General features: G+C 34.9%; 2 protein-coding genes and 1 long non-coding RNA gene across 4 annotated transcripts in view; 1 reads left to right on the top strand and 2 right to left on the bottom strand.

Annotated features, from left to right (window-relative positions):
* frmpd2 (FERM and PDZ domain containing 2) overlaps window positions 1-17446 on the bottom strand; it is a 423788-nt gene that overhangs the window by 307546 nt on the left and 98796 nt on the right. The window lies entirely within an intron of this gene.
* LOC103911892 (uncharacterized) overlaps window positions 1-17446 on the top strand; it is a 117582-nt gene that overhangs the window by 10737 nt on the left and 89399 nt on the right. For both annotated transcript variants that reach the window (XR_012387775.1, XR_012387774.1), the window contains one exon: window positions 1596-1802. This is a non-coding gene — a long non-coding RNA (uncharacterized lncRNA). The remainder of the gene's footprint in view (window positions 1-1595; window positions 1803-17446) is intronic.
* On the bottom strand, window positions 1194-15560 carry gdf10b (growth differentiation factor 10b). The gene is made up of 3 exons (XM_068224687.2): window positions 15184-15560; window positions 7511-8349; window positions 1194-1777 (listed from the first exon to the last, which is right to left on the bottom strand). The coding sequence occupies exons 1-3, from the start codon at window positions 15419-15421 to the stop codon at window positions 1586-1588; spliced, it is 1269 nt and encodes a 422-aa protein (XP_068080788.1). The 5' UTR covers window positions 15422-15560; the 3' UTR covers window positions 1194-1585.

Genomic DNA, 17446 nt, shown 5'->3' with positions numbered 1-17446 from the left:
CCTAAAAAGGGTCCGTTTCAAAGAGTTAGAAAACATTATCTGTTTGGTATTTTGAGCTGAAACTTCTTACACACACACTCTAGAGACATCTGAGAGTTATTTTAGATCTTGTAAAAAAGAGGATAATTTCTGGAAGTACACTGAATGCTAAAATTAAAAAAAAAAATTATTTTTTATATATATATATATATATATATATATATATATATATATATATATATATATATATATATATATATATATATATATATATATATATATATAAATTATAAAGTCAGAATTTCCGAGTTCTTTAACACTCTATCTATGGCCAGTCGGCAGTCAGGAAACTCATTTATACTTCGCAATTCTGATTTAATTACTTGCTATTCTGACTTTAACTCACAATTCTGAATTAATAACTTGCAATTCTGACTTAACTCGAAATTCTGACTTAACTCGGAATTCTGACTTAATAACTTGCAATTTTGACTTTATAACTTGGAATTCTGATTTAATAACTCACAATTCTGACTTTATAACTTGCAATTTTGACTTTATAGCACGCAATTTCAACTTAACACGAATTCTGACTTAGTAACTTGTAATTCTGACTTAACTCTGAGTTTTGACTTAACTCGGAATTCTGACTTAACGTGCAATTCTGACTTTATAACTTGCAATTTTGACTTAATTCGGAATTCTGACATTATAACTCGGAAATCTGACTTTATAACTCTGAATTCTGACTTTATAACTTGCACTTCTGACTTTGTAACTCGCAATTTTGACTTTATAACTCGCAATTCTGGCTTAACAACTTGGAATTCTGACCTAAAAACCTCGCAATTCTGACTTTAGAACTCGCAATTCAGACTGTATAACAGAACTCTGACTTTATAACTTGGAATTCTGACTTTAGAACTTGCAATTCCGACTTTGTAACTCGCAATTTTGACTTTTATAATTCGCAATTCTGACTTAAAAACTCGGAATTCTGACCTAAAAATTCACAATTCCGACTTTATAACTCTGAATTCTGACTTTAGAACTTTTTTTTGAAACTTTTTTGTGAACTGTTCCTTTAGTAGAAGTTTATTTTTTTTATAATATCAACTGCATTCCATAAACATATACTAATATTTTATTTTGATTTGCTGGTGTCTTATTTTACATCTTGTCATTATGGGTCCCCTTAAATATAAAATCAAATCACGTTGAACAAAATGTTTAATCACAATTCTTTCAAGTGAACAAACACATCAACCAATGTTCACGAATGAGACATAATGCAGAATATTACCAGATTTATTTACAGAAATGCATTTAAATCTCTTTGTCCTTAAATTCACCATGTATTCGTTGCAAAATGAGTCTTACCTTAAGCAAACTACAGTATGTCACAATAAGGATTATATACAGTTCATTCAAAATGAAAGAGCGGACAGAAAATACAAAGTTTGTGTGCAAAGATCCTGTATTATCTGAGGTGTTGAGGTCTTATTTGCAGACATAAGAGTTTGTTTTTGTCATATGACGGCAGTCCCTGTAGCAGAGTTTACTGTTTTGCAGATTATTTATCCGTATTTCCATTAGTGTTTCTCGTTTATCGACAGGCGCAGGTTTCCACAGACATGCTGGGATAGATCTTCAATAGCATATTCCTGCTGGAGTCCAGGAAGAGTACGGCCAGAGAGCTCATCTTATCCGGGACGCAGCACGGATCCGGGACTCCAGGAACAATCCCAACCGCTCTCACTATACTCTGGATGGTCGCATGATTGGATGGATGGACAACCTGCATTATGAGAAAGAAAGTCAAGGTTGGAGGATAAAGCCGTGAAGTATATAAAAATCAAAACTAAACAGATTGATTGCGTTAGCTTGCATTGCTAGTTTTGTGGTGAACAATTCATCAGCTCATATCATTAAGAAAAAATAGTTTACCCTTGTAAGCTTCAAGTGAAATCTGAAAATGCACTTCCTGTTCGTTTTCAGCTAAATTCCCAGATTAGGTCTGTCTTAGGTAGTGGGCGTGGCAAGCATACTTAACCACGCCCATCCAGCTGTCAGTTTTGACAACAAACAGAAATGGTGAGCAGGAGGAGTCAGTAAGGTTGTATTAACTCTCCCCAAACCACCTCCCCATCTTTCTGAATGGCATGCCTACTTTACTACATCCAATCAGATCGCAGTAGAAAAAAAAAACCACACCCACTCATTTCTCATTTAATATTCTGTTTCTCCGGGAACTGCGTCACAATACAAAAAAAGGTTGCAGCTTCCGGATTATGCAGACTTTAAAGGGATATTTCACCCACTAATGAAAACTCTGCCATCATTTACGCATCATGTTTGAGTTTCTTTCGTCAGTTGAACAGAAAAGAAGATAGTCAGAAGAATGCTCGAAAAAATATCCATCGACTTCCATAGTATGTGATGTCAATGTCTGTTTTTTTTACCCACCATTCTTCAGAATATCTTCTTTTGTGTTTATGCATTCATTCATTTTCCTTCGGCTCAGTCCCTTATTTATCAGAGGTCACCACAGCGGAATGAACCGCCAACTATTACAGCATATACATATATATGTTTTACGCTGCAGATGCCCTTCCAGCTGCAACCTAGTTCTGGGAAACACCCATACACTTATTCACACACACACACACACACACACACACACACACACACACACTCATACACTGGCCAATTCACCTATAGCGCATGTGTTTGGACTGTGGGAGAAACTGAACGAGGAAACCCACAACAACACAGGGAGAACATGCAAACTCCACACAGAAATGCCAAACGGCCCACCCAAGACTCCTGTTGTCATTTCAACCTAACACCTAGGCTGTCTGTAAAAAAAAGTCCAACAAAAACAGTATTTTTTATCTGAGGAAACTTGGATGGTTTCAGGTTTGTACCTCTATGATGACGCTGTTTTATAAACAATTAATTGAATCTGTTTTATCTTTATGCATTGTATCTTGGTACGGTAATCCGAGTGTGTCAAACAAGAACAGGTTGAGTAGCCTGGTTAAGGTGGCAGGCAAGATCACTGGTTTTAACCAAACTGGTCCTATGGTAATTTACTGAACTGGTGTTTTAAAGAGAGCTCAGGGTATGCTATGCACCCCGAATCACCTGTTTCACTCAGTGGTTCAGCCGAGTTATCAGGACGTCGTTTTAGAGTTCCTATTTGCAGGACAAATACTGTAGAGTTAGATTTTTTTATAATGGTGGTCATTAGGTTGTTAAATGAGTCCAGGGGGGGAGGGAGATGCACCTATAACATGATCAGTGACGCAAAAAGGGAGTATGCAGTTTATGCGGCGCATAGGGGCGCCACACATGGGGGGCGCCATTGTGCCAAAATTATTTTTGAAATTATCCATATTAAAAGTTTCAAATAATATATATATTTTTTTGTTAAAAATGTTTATTTAGCATTTTATACGCATATAATATAGTATTTTATTAAATGAAAAAATCATTCCTCCCCTTCCCATTTTTAATACCATATACATGTTTTTATGAATTTATTATGTATCATATTGATTCATCAGGCCTTTTGGTTACTTCTTAGCTCAAAACTATTTTAATTTTAGCTACAAACAAAGTTATAACATTTCAATTAAATAGAACATTTCACAGTTTGTTTCTGTTTTTATTTTACACTAAACATTTGACAGTCTTTTTTTATTTCACTTTTAGCAGTTTCAGTCAATTGTTCTTGCAGAGACAGACCTTACACTTCCCACAGTATGCATGTGAGAAGTTATTGCAATGTTCTTTTGCCCTTTAGGACTCCCATGTCTATCATTTTGTTTTGACAAATGTAGTACAAAGTCCAAAAGCAAGGCTAGTCAAGGTGCTATAATCATTTAGTGTGGGAAAATTAAATGGAGAAGAAATTTGGGGTGGTATGAGATGCATTTCTTTGCGACTTAACATGCTTAATGTAATTTACCTTTTACTACTTCATACTATTTCAGTTGTGTTCAGAACTGCAAAACTGTTTTTTTTTTAAGCATATTGATATCTTTAAGAAAAAATATCTTTAATTTATTGATGGAAATATTTTCCACATTTTATCACTTGCCTGTTATAAAATATAGTTGGATTGAAGCCGCATACCCATCAGTAAATGTGCAGTTGCGCCCCTGAACATGATGTATTGTATGTTTTGGGGTAATCACTTTTTAATGTGCACATGGAACTCCGCCTGTGTTACGGCACTTTGCTGCAATTTTAGTTTCCCTAAACGGGATAATAAAGTTGAGTCTGAAACCAGTGACCTTCTTGCTGTGAGGTGACCGTGTCGCCCCTCTTTTGGGTTTAACCAAGAAAAAGCACAGATGTTTAGAACCACTTGAGAGTGAGAAAATCTCCATCTTGTGTGAACTTTCCCTTTAACAGGACAGCTTTCATACACTGAAAAAATTGTTGCATGCAGAACTGTTGCAAACAATTTATTTTTTTGAATTTAAACAAACAAATTAAATTGAATAATGTTCAGCTTAATTTTTTGTTTAAATTCAACACAATTAAATTGTTTCCAAACCACTTAATGAAAAAAAATTGAGTAAATCCAAGGAATCATCTTTGAATAATTCTTTCAGTGTAGTCCTGTAATGAGAACTGCAGTGCACACAATGTCCAAGTATAAATAATTATAAATGATCTGTAATTGCTATTGAATGCAGAACTCTCCTTTGTAATTTAACAGGTCTTTGACAAAACCTCAAGAGACATCATTATTTTTGTCCTTACAAATGAGAATACATGACTGAATTATTTTTCTTTATGGTTAACCAATCCTCGAGTAAAAATAAAAAAAAAACTCCTTTAGTTGCACAATGTAGTGCACTAGATGGCAGCATTATGCTGAACAAATGACTAAAACATGTAGCTTATTTTTTTCATGCTCGTTTAAATCTTCAGCCAACTAGCCTGCACATCAAACCAAAGACATTCTGTGTGAGGAAATTGGCATTTTAGTGTGAACTAACCCTTTAACATGAAATCATTTTTAGTCCTTTACTGAGAACTGCAGTTCACGCAATATTAAGAAGAGAGAGAGAGAGAGAGAGAGAGTGTTGTTTTTATTATAATTATGTGTGAATGATTCATTTAAAAGGACAGTTCACCCGAAAATGTAATTTCTGTCTTTGTTTACTCATCATTTACATGCTTCACACCTCTGAGCTTTAACCATTGACAAGCAAATCATGTAAAAGTCAATAGCCACTGGTTACATTCATCAGAATATCTACTTTTTTGATTAAACAGCAGAAAGGGCGAGTAGAGAGTTGCTTTTTTTTATTTTCGTTTTGAGTAAACTTTCCCAAAAATTTCATTTCTGTGATTATATATATTATATACTCACCCTTTACTTAAAATCTTTGCATGTTTTTCTTCTGTTAAAAACAAACTATTTTTGAACTGTTGCTGACAACTGGTAACCATTGACAAGCAAATACTGTAAAAGTCAGAAACTACTGGTTACATTCTTCAAAATATCTACTTTTTTGATCCGTTGAAGAAAGGGTGAGTAGAAAATTCTTGTTTTTATTATAATTTAGAGTGAACTATTAATTTAAAGGGTCAGTTCACCAAATATTTACTCACCTTTTACTTGTTTCAAACCTTTGTGACTTTTTATTTTAAAAAAAAATTGTAACCATCGACTTCCACAGTGTTTGTTTTTCCTACTATGGATGTCAGTGGTCACAGTCTTATAACATTCCTCAAAACATCTTCTTTTGTGTTCAACAGAAAAAAGAACCTCATGAAGGTTTGTAACCTTTATGACAACACAAAAGAAGATATTTCTCAGAATGTTCAAAACTGGTAACCATTGACAAGCAAATACTGTAAAAGTCAAAAGCTACTGGTTACATTCTTCAAAATATCTTCTTTTTGATCAGTACAAGAAAGGGTGAGTAGAAAATTGTTGTTTTTATCATTATTTTGATTGTAGTATTCATTTAAAGGGGCAGTTCACCCAAAAATATACTTTTCTGTCATTATTTACTCTCCCTTTGATTGTTTCAAACCGTTGTTTTTCTTCTATTAAAACCTTTTTGACAACACAAAAGAAGATATTTCTCAGAATGTTGAAAACTGGTAACCACTAACAAGCAAATACTGTAAAAGTCAATAGCCAGCAGTTACATTCTTCAAAATATCTACTTTTTTGATCAACAGAAGGGTGAGTAGAGAATTGTTTTCTATTACAATTTTGAGTGTGAAGTATTCATTTAAAGGGACAGTTCAACCCCCAAAAATAATTTCTGTCATTATTTACATCTTTCAGAAATTTGTGAGCTTTTCTTCTGTTTAACATAAACATTGTTTTGAACATTGTAAACCTGTAACCATCGACTTTTGTTTGTTTTTCCTACTATGGATGTCAGTGGTCAGTCTTTTAACATTCCTCAAAACATCTTCTTTTGTGTTCAACAGAAGAAAGAACCTCATGAAGGTTTGTAACCTCATGACAACACAAAAGAAGATATTTCTCAGAATGCTGAAAACTGGTAACCATTGACAAGCAAATACTGTAAAAGTCAATAGCCACTGCTTACATTCTTCAAAATATCTACTTTTTTGATCCGTTGAAGAAAGGGTGAGTAGAGAATTCTTGTTTATTATATAATTTAGAGTGAACTATTAATTTAATTATAAAATATTAATAAAGGGTCAGTTCACCAATTATTTACTCACCTTTTACTTGTTTCAAACCTTCGTGATTTTTTATTTAAAAACAAAAATTGTAACCATCGACTTCCACAGTGTTTGTTTTTCCTACTATGGATGTCAATGGTCACAGTCTTATAACATTCCTCAAAACATCTTCTTTTGTGTTCAACAGAAAAAAGAACCTCATGAAGAAGATATTTCTCAGAATGTTCAAAACCGGTAACCATTGACAAGCAAATACTGTATTTTAGTACTGTAAATACTGTAAGCCACAAGTTCCATTCTCCAAAATATTTACTTTTTTGATCAAATAGCAGAATAGTTGTTTTTTATTGTTGTTTGGGGCAGTTCACCCAAAAATGTACTGTCTGACATTATTTACTCACCCATGGTAAAATCTTGAGTTTTTTTTTCTGTTAAAATCAAACAATATTTTTGAAAACATGTTGTAAACCTGTAACCATCGACTTCCACAGTGTTTGTTTTTCCTACTAAGGATGTCAGTGGTCACAGTTTTCTAACATTCTTCAAAACATCTTCTTTTGTGTTCAACAGAAAACTTCAAAATGACTTTTGCTGCTTGTGCTTGAGTTGAAACAACACAATTTTTCTAACACGGTTTTTGGGCGCGACTTATTTGTTTTCAGTTCAATCCACTTAGATTTGTAAAAACTGTTAAGTGAACTTGATCTGTTTGTGCTGGGACAACATGAAGGAATTGTGTGGTGGCCAGCATTTTTTGCAGTATAGAAAGAAACTCAATATAAGTGAGTAAAAAGTGAATAAATATTAATTTTTATCTCATCATTATAGCAAAACTGACCTTTGGAATAGGGAATGCACATGTTCCCGCACAGTAGTAGGCGTCAAAAGCTTTTGGAGCTAATATCCATTCACTCCAACCGATATCAGCAAAGTCCACCCTCAGATATCGCCGTGTGCATACTCTCGGCTCGCTCCACTGCTTGCGTCTCGCTTTTTTCATGGTCTTCTCATCGAAAGTGAGCTCCTGAGACCCCCTCGAGCCTTCAATGTCAGTCAAGGGTTTGTTTTGTTTCGCAAAAAACGCTCCATCCCATAACCCCCCGCTCTTAAGATCAATGTACCGCACACCAGGAACCTGATTCTCCTTTAAATGACCGACTTCTCTCCTGATTCTGGATGTTAAGGGAGATGCTTTGCTGTCAACAGGAGATGGACTGTATCTCTGAAGACTTCCAGCAACACTATTCGGTTCTGTAATATCAATATCGTCAGCGTACACAAGAATGAACGGCATGTTGTGAGGAGGTAAATGCTCTTGTCGTTTGTGGTGACCAAAGTCAAACTCAATACTGATTAAGAGCTCGGCGTTCGCATGAGCTTGCTTCATAGCTGAGGATACATCTGCAGTCTGCCAAAGTGTTTTTCTGTTTGGCGGTAATGTGATGTTGCTGAGTTGAGTTGGGACGGCGGCGTTGGCTGATGATGCTTTGATGATTAGACGTGGAGTGGTTGTTTGAAGGTATTGAAGGCGGCAGGAGGATCTTCGGGAACGCTGGCAGGCCCAAGAACGAGGGCGAGATTGTTGGTCAGGATAATGCAGATTTGACGTCAGTATCATCTCCGAATCGGGAACGGAGGTCAGGTTGAAGTGGAACACCACCTTGTGATGGGAGAGCTCTGGAAAAAATGAAACGCGTCAGTGTTCGTGCGTCTAGAAATATCTTAAAGGGCGCTTGAAAATCATCCTGTTTGCAGAAGTGTGTGTAGGTATAGTGTGTCCACAGTCATATTGAAGTGCTAGAAACACAAGAAGTCTCTTTGCTTTTAAATTTCCTGACGTTAAAATAAGATCTAAATCCCAGTGATTTTGAGGCCCAGCGCAACGTGATGTGGAAGTGAAGTTTTCCCCACCCACCAAATGATTGAGAGGCGCCATGTATCTATGATAACACTCATACACTCGTCCATAGAACATGTTTCTGCAAATAAACTGAGAGTGAAATATCTGTTCATCTCTCTGTGATTTTGATAAGTTTAAAACTCTTTTAAAAACAGAGCATGTTTGTAATAATCGCTGTAATTCTTAAACGCTATAATCACAGTGGCCACATGTATGGAACAAAATCAATGCCAAAAGTATTGAATTAAAAAGCTTGTTGAATAGCACAAACTGAAAACAAATAACACACGCAATTAACAAGTTCTTGCATTTTAATGACTTGAATATCAGGTTTTGTATTTTTAGGTCCTGAAGTTTAACATAGCTGTTTATTTAAGCTGTGAATATTTCAACTAATAATATTCCAAACACGTTTTAATACTTATAAATTCAATAATTCATATTTAATTTCCAGATTTCACTTGCAAAATTTTCAATACCCTTTAAAAATACGAGATATAATATTCAAAAGGCAGTTTTCAGTTCATTTTATTTCAGTTCAAACATTCGCTTCCAAGTGGCATTTTATTACTTATAATATCCAAGAGATTGATATTAATTTTAAATGCTACTTTTGTGCCTTTATTAGCTTTTTTCTTTCCTATTTACTGGGTTAAAAATCTTAAATTATTCCATCTCCACCTGCTGGTGAAAAAGCAGCTGGCGATCTTCAATCTGCAATCAATTGCTTTTCCTGCAGTTCCCGGATGTAATGTCGAATTTTAACAGTCGAATTTGAACCACCGCTAATATATGTGTGTGTATTTGTGTGTGTGTTGTGCAAATGACATTTGTGTGTGACTCGTCATTTCAGAAAGACTTGAATAGACTTGAGCACAAATACTTGGGATAAACTTACTTGGTATTTCAGACTAATGAGCTGTATTTCAGCTTTATCCGAGTCTGTCTGTCACTGACTGCTAATTATCTGACGTAATGCATGATAAGTAGCAGACACGGAAGTGGGAGATTCTGGAGGCTACAATAAATAATCATGTTGAGTATTTTGAGCTAAAACTTTACAGACAAATTCTGGAGACACCAAAGGCTTATTTTACATCTTGTAAAAGGGGTAAAATAGGTTCCCTTTAAAGATTTCTTGATCTAGCCAAATATAATTGAAAAAATCTAAAAGAAGAGCGGAATGAGTGATGAATTGTGATATGGGGATGGTTAGGAGGCCAGTGGGCAGGTTTGGCCAGGATGCCGGCCTTAAGCCCCTGCTCTTTTTTTTTTAATAATAATAATAATAATAATAATTCGTTACATTTATATAGCGCTTTTCTGGGTTTCCTTTTTAAAGGACATCCTGGGATTTTTAACAAACAAAGAGAGTCAGGACCTCGGTTTAACTTCTCATACAAAAAACGGAGCCCACTGATAGTATAGTGTCCCCCATCAATATACTGGGGCGTTAGGACCCACACAGGCCACTGGTTGAGGTTGCTGGCCTCACTAACACCACTTTCGGCAGCAACCAAGCTTTCCCATGTGGTCCACCATCCAGGTCCTGACCGGTGCAGCCAACACAATTTCACTGCAATTCATAACTTTTTGATTTAGTGGCTAATTCGTATAAATTCGTACAATCTAATTCGTACAATTTAGTACGATTTGCTCACCCCCCCCCCCCAATGACGGTTGGGGTTGGGTTGGGTGCAACGCCTCCTTTTTTGAATTAGTGGCTAATTTGCATGAATCCGTACAATCTAATTCGTACAATTTAGTACGATTTGCTCATCCCCCAATGATGGTTGGGGTTAGGGGTGGGGTTAGGTGCCACGCCTCCTTTTTAAAATCGTACAATTTCATACGACTGAACTCGTACACATTCGTACACAAAACGTAAAATATACGTTTCCTCGTGAGATTAGGCTGGCGCAGCTTTGCTTAGCTTCATTGGGTGACCATGGGAGAATTACATAGAGCTAGTTGCCATCTCAATAACCATTTAGTATGTAAATAAGACAATACACAAGTCAAAACAAACAGAGAGTGAATACAAAAATATACAGTTGAAGTCAGAATAATTCCCCCTCCTGTGGAGTTTTTTTTGTCTTTTTCAAATTTTCCCAAACGATGTTGAACAGATTCAGGAATTTTTCACAGTATTTCAAACGCAATCTCAGGGCAATTCGTAACTTTTTGATTTAGTGGTTAATTCGTATGAATTCGTACGTTCTAATTCGTACAATTTAGTACGATTTGCTCATCCCCCCAATGACGGTTGGGTTTAGGGGCTGGGTTGGGTGCCACACCTCCTTTTTAAAATCGTACATTTTCGTACGACTGAACTTGTACGAATTTGTACGAATTGGCCACTAAACTGACAAAACGTAAAATACTTACGTTTCCTCGTGAGATCAGGCTGGTATTTCCTATAATAGTTTTTCTTATTTGTTTTATTTCGGCTAGAATAAAAGCAGTTCTTAATTTTTTAAAATCATTTTAAGGTCAGTATTATTAGCCTCTAAGCAATATTTGTTTTCAGTTGTTTACAGAACAAACCATCATTATACAATGACTTGCCTAATTACCCTAATTAACCTAGTTAAGCCTTTAAATGTCACTTTAAGCTGAACACTAGAATCTTGAGGAATATCCAACACAATCTCACGGCAATTCGTAACTTTTTCATTTAGTGGCTAATTCGTACAAATTCGTACGATCTAATTCGTACATTTTAGTACGATTTGCTCATCCCCCAATGACGGTTGGGTTTAGGGGTGGGGTTAGGTGCCACGCCTCCTTTTTAAAATCGTACATTTTCTTACGACTGAACTCTGACTTTGCCACTAAATTGCCAAAACGTAAAATACTTGCGTTTTCTCGTGAGATCAGGCTGGAATATCTAGTCAAATATTCTGTGCTGTCATCATGGCAAAGATAAAAGAAATCAGTTATTAGAAATGAGTTATTCAAACTATTATGATTAGAAATGTGTTGAAAAAATTATTTCCTTAACAGACATTGGGACAAAAAAATATACAGGAAGGCTAATAATTCTGACTTCAGCTGTATATAATTATAAAAAAAGATTTCAAGTCAAAATCCAACAAGCTTTGAAACAAAAAAACGTTTTAAACGTGGTTACTGCTTGTCGATATTACATTGGATTTACGCTCATGCATGCATGTGATTGACCAGTAAAGTTTCCAGACGGCATCCTCATAAACAACACATTTTTCTCATTCTAGGTTTAATATCCGACCACATTCTATGCTTTTACGAGGCAGTTTAATAAAAAGATAAACACTGCTCCCGAATCAGTCTTCAGCCATATGGTAGTGTTTAGTGAGCGGCTCTCAGGGTTTCTTTCTTTCCCTTTTTTTCGGTTTCCACTAATACTCTCCCAGTGTTTTAATAGCGCACCTCCAGTGGAAACTTAGCAGCTCTAAAAATACGACCACTAAAACTGAAATAATGGGTAAAATGATTATTTTGAGCAAGTATTCACCTTTGCAGTCACATTTAATAGACTTAAAATGCTGGGTTCAACACAATTCCTTCATGTTGTCCCAGCAAAAATAGATTTTGTTAAATTGATTACAAATTTATGTGGATTTAACATAAAACAATCACATTGTCCTTATAAAAATACTTATCATTGTGTTTTTTCAACTCATTTTAATTTTGTAGCTTGAAAAAGCAGCAATTTTTGTTGTTTAAAATATTTTAATAAATATTCCAAAGCTGGATTTGAATGTTTTTAGTTGTATATCACAAAACTTTACTAATAACATGCATATATAATGACTTGATTTTATTATTATTTTTTTTAAATAATTTTTACATTTTTACAGAATATTATTTTTAAATATACATACTGGCTGTTATATATTTCCCAGCAAGCACAAGACGTCAGATTGACATGTACCCATTATACAGTTGAAGTCAGAATTATTAGCTCCCCTTTACATTTTTTTCTTTTTTAAATATCTCCTAAATGATGTTAAACAGATTCAGAAAATTTTCACAGTATGTCTAATAATATTTTTTCTTCTAGAGAAAGTCTTATATGTTTTATTTCGGCTAAAATAAAAGCAGTTTTAAATTTTTTAAACGCATTTTAAGGTAAAATATATTAGCCCCTTTAAGCTATTTATTTTTTCGATAGTCTACAGAACAAACCATCGTTATTCAATAACTTGCCTAATTACCCTAACCTGCCCAGTTAACCTAGTTAAGCCTTTAAATGTCACTTTAAGCAGTATAGAAGTGTCTTGAAGAATATCTAGTCTAATATTATTTACTGTCTTTATGGTAAAGATAAAATGAATCAATTATTATAAGTGAGTTATAGTAAAACTATAATGTTCAGAAATATGTTCTCTCCGTTAAACAGAAATTAGGAAAATAAACAGGGGGGCGAATAATTCAGAAGATATAATAATTCTGACTTCAGTTGTTTGTTGACGATTCGGAAGATCAACCTTTTGCATAAGTTTGTGTTAGTTTCTGTAATTCAGTGAATGAAATGTATGTATTTGTTTAAATAACATCTAATCTATTAATCAAACATACTGTATTTGAGTTTTCAGTGTTTTGAGGATTTTCGCAGAGATGGGTTGCGGCTGGAACTGCATGCGCTGCGTAAAAACTTACTGGATAAGTTGACGGTTCATTCCGCTGTGGCGACCCCTTACTAATAAAGGAACTAAGCCAACAAGAAAATGAATGTTTTGAGGATATTTAGCATATTTTGACGTAGTTACCTCTGATTAGCTATTTTAGAAGTTCCTGTAGGTCAAACTATGCATCTAATTTGACATTACTTTTAAAATATACAGTACGTAGATACAAACACCTATTTTAAGTGTCTTGCGGACACTTATGTCTCTTGATCTGCAGTTTCAGACTGCAGTTTCGTATAGACTGATTGGCGCAATTGGGCATTGTAAATGGTATGAACCATTATAGAGTAGTTAAAAGTATATTTATAATTCAATAGTTTAATTATTAATATTATTTTAGATACAGATCAGAGCAAACACCTCTATACATTTGATTTTCGTTAATTAGGGGGACCAGACCCCCCCTAACACCCCTGTAATTCGCACCCTGGTTGTACCCCATCGTCGTGGGGACGTTGCATTTTGTTTGCCAAATAAACGTCAGGCTGACGTCAGTGTCAGACGTCCAATCTAAAATCAACCAAATATCAACGTGTAATGATGGTACAGCTTGACGTTGTGTGGACATTAGCACTATGACGTCTATCAGACGTTGGATTTTGATTGCCATACCTGACGAATAAATGCCAGTATTTGTGGTCAGTATGACGTTGGATTTAGACGTTGGCTCAACGTTGGATATCGGTTACTTTCCACAACCTAAAATAAACCAAATATCAACGTGTAATGATGTTACAGCTTGAGGTTGTGTGGACTTTACCACTATGACGTCTATTAGACGTTGGATTTCATTTGCCATACCAGTCGAATAAATGCCAGTATTTGACGTCAATATGACGTTGGTTTAAGATGTTGACTCGACGCTGGATTTTGGTCACTTTCCAACACAACCTAAAATCAACCAACTATCAACGTTTAATGACGCTACAGCTTGACATTGTGTGGATGTTACCACTGTGATGTCTATCAGACGTTGGATTTTGGTTGCTTACTTGATGAATAAATGTCAGTATTTGACGTCAATATGACGTTAGATTAAGATGTTGGCTCGACGTTGGATTTTGTCAATTTCCAACACAACCTAAAATCAACCAAATATCAACATCATTTGATGCCATTATTGGACGTCAAAATAACGTCCTTAGATGCTGACTAGACATTGAATTTTGGTCACCTGATATCACAACCTAAATCTAACTTAATATTAAAATATATATATATACCCACATGAAAAAAATACTATAGTGATTTATAAAAAAATATTCTAGTGTATAAGTGTTTTACACTGTATATATTATAGTGTTGACAACTCTGTTAATAAATGCTAGAGAATACTATTAATTAACTACAGTTAACTGATAATATTGTAGTATACTTTAGTTTTACCACAGTGAACTGCTGTATTGTAGTATAAGATATCCAATATTTGTCGAAAACTACATTTTGGGGTAATTTGTTTATATTTTACTATTGTGTTCCCAATAGAATTACCACAAGAAGTATTCACTATTGTCATTCGTTCATTTTCCTTCAGCTTCCACAGCTGAATGAACCACCAACTATTCAAGCATATGTTTTACACAGCGGATGCTCTTCCAGCTGCAACCCCATACTGGGAAAGTATTCGCTATAGTATGGTTCAAAAACATAGTATTTACTCAACATTACTATAGTTTTTTTTTCAAGTGGGGTGTAAGTAATTAAATATAAACGATTAAAGTCGATTAAATAACGTTTTAAAGACAGTATAAGGTTTAAAAACACTATATTTACATTAGTGTTTTCATTTGGGGTGCAAGTAATTAAATAGAAATCAAGTCGTTAAACAAAGTTAATTAATATATCTTAAGATATTAACTCACCACATTTACAGTGTTTATTTACAGTATATCAGTCGCACAGTTTGTAAATTACTCCTTTTTTTTTACTTTCACTCACCTGGAACTCCTCTAAAGCTTCGTATTGTGTTCACATTGAGTTGCTGTTGATGCTGCTGCTGCTTCTTGCTGTATTTATCATAAACTCTGTACATATGAACCGTCATCATATCTCGAGCAGGGCTGTGGATGGTGGGCTCTTCTGCGGGAATATCTCCGTTCAGCTCCGAGCTCACCAAGTAAACTTTGACGACGTTCAAACAGAGCAAAACGCGCGCCACCGCACAAACCGATGCCATATTCACGGGTTATCCTTCGCAAAATGAATGCAAACTCTCCTTTAAAAGCCAACGCAGGCGAATGAGTGTGTGCGAGTGATGTGGAGCGGTTGGCTGCAGCTCATACACTTGTTTCTCTGCTGAAGCGATGACAGATGATGATGACGCGAAGCCAACGAGAAGCTTATAAAGCATCATGCTGAACGCAAAAAAAAGCATCCTGAAAGCACGAACACACACACACACACACACACACACACACACACACACACACACACACACACACATCTGTAGTGTTTGAGTTTCGTGTGCGCATGTATGAAATGCACGCATTCATCTCTTATTGCATTACACAGTTTACATTTTAACATTTAGGTATGCTTAAAAATTCTTAATAATAATAATAATAAACATTTCAATTCAGTCGTGGCAAAATAAAATGCAAAATAATCGTTCTTTTAAGAGCTGTTTACTGAAAGAGTTTTATTGCATCATTGCATAACCACTTAAAAACGTGAGAAAAATATATAAAGAACGCTTTTAAAATTGAAGATTTTTTTTATTATCATTCATAAAGCCATAAGTTCCGTTAGAGAACACATTATATATATATATATATATATATATATATATATATATATATATATATATATATATATATATATATATATATATACATACTTGTTAAAATACATGCTGTGTAATTAGTTTGCATATTTTTTTGCATGCATTTAGACGTATTTACAAAAATTTTAGTTCTCCACTGGCACTTATGGTTCCATAAATAATAATAAAAAAACATGATATTTTTATGCAATGATGCAATACAAACTGTCACTAAACAGTTCTTAAAAGAACAATTATTTTCTTGGTGTAAAAAAGATTGTAATATAGTTATTTTTTTATTGTAATCATTCATAATACTAATAAAAAACCTTTATTTTGTAAAAGCTTAAAAATTGTTCTCTTCAATAAGAATAAAATAAAGTATAAAAGCATGTATTAAATATAAATAAATAATTAAATATGTATACAATGTGACAAGATTTCCTTGGTGCTCCTGTTTCCCCCACAAGACGTACGCTATAGGGAAATTGCCCAAACTAAATTGGCCATAGTGAGTGTGTATAGGTGTTTCCCAGTACTAGGTTGCAGCTGAAAGGGCATCCGCTGTGTAAAACATATGCTGGATAAGTTGGTGGTTCATTCCGCTGTGGCAACCCCTGATGATTAAAGGGACTAAACTGAAGAAAAATGAAATGTTGTCTCAAAACAAATCGATTGAGTTAAGTTGATTGAACACTAACAATATTAAGTTGTCGCAACAAAATCTTAATAATTGTGTTTTTTTTAGCTTAAATTGAATTATTGAATTGAATTGAATTAGTTGTAAGCTACATTGGCCATAGTGTATGTGTGTGAATGAGTGTGTATGGATGTTTCCCAGTACTGGGTTGCAGCTGGAAGGGCATCCGCTGTGTAAAACATATGCTGGAATAGTTGGCGGTTCATTCCTTGGTGGCGACCCCTAATAGATAAAGGGACTAGGCTGATGGAAAATGAATGAATTAGTTGTTTGAACAAGGAACAACAACAAAAAATTGAGTGTATGTATATGTGCCATCTCAGGAATGTCCTCCAAATTCTCCAAAATATAATGCTTTTACAAATAAACCAATTAAATGTCATCATTTAGCAGTTTTAAACCTAATATATCATAAAGCACTACATTATTTCAGGGATGTAACTGTAAATGTAAGCTCTTAGGAAGGCGTTTCAGGCTGTTTCTATGCATTTGAGTAGTTTTGCTCGCTCACAGCTCTGTGAAAGAGGTGCTGACAAGCCATTAAAATACTTCCAGCTGCAGCGCTCAGCACAGTTAGACTTTTCTTTTCACGCCGAGCTTTACATGCCCTCATTTCAGTCTGAAGTTTGCCCCATAATGAATGATGAGGCAGAAAGGTTTGCGCTTATATGCAACATCTTACAACACCACATCCATTTCTGTCCGCACGCCTTCGCTCGAGATCACCATTAATTCACCTG

This window comes from Danio rerio, chromosome 12 (assembly GCF_049306965.1).
Source record: "Danio rerio strain Tuebingen ecotype United States chromosome 12, GRCz12tu, whole genome shotgun sequence".
In the NCBI taxonomy this organism is placed as follows: domain Eukaryota; kingdom Metazoa; phylum Chordata; class Actinopteri; order Cypriniformes; family Danionidae; genus Danio; species Danio rerio.
The sequence above is the reverse complement of the archived record's forward strand: the minus strand, read 5'-3'. Positions and strand labels throughout refer to the sequence as shown.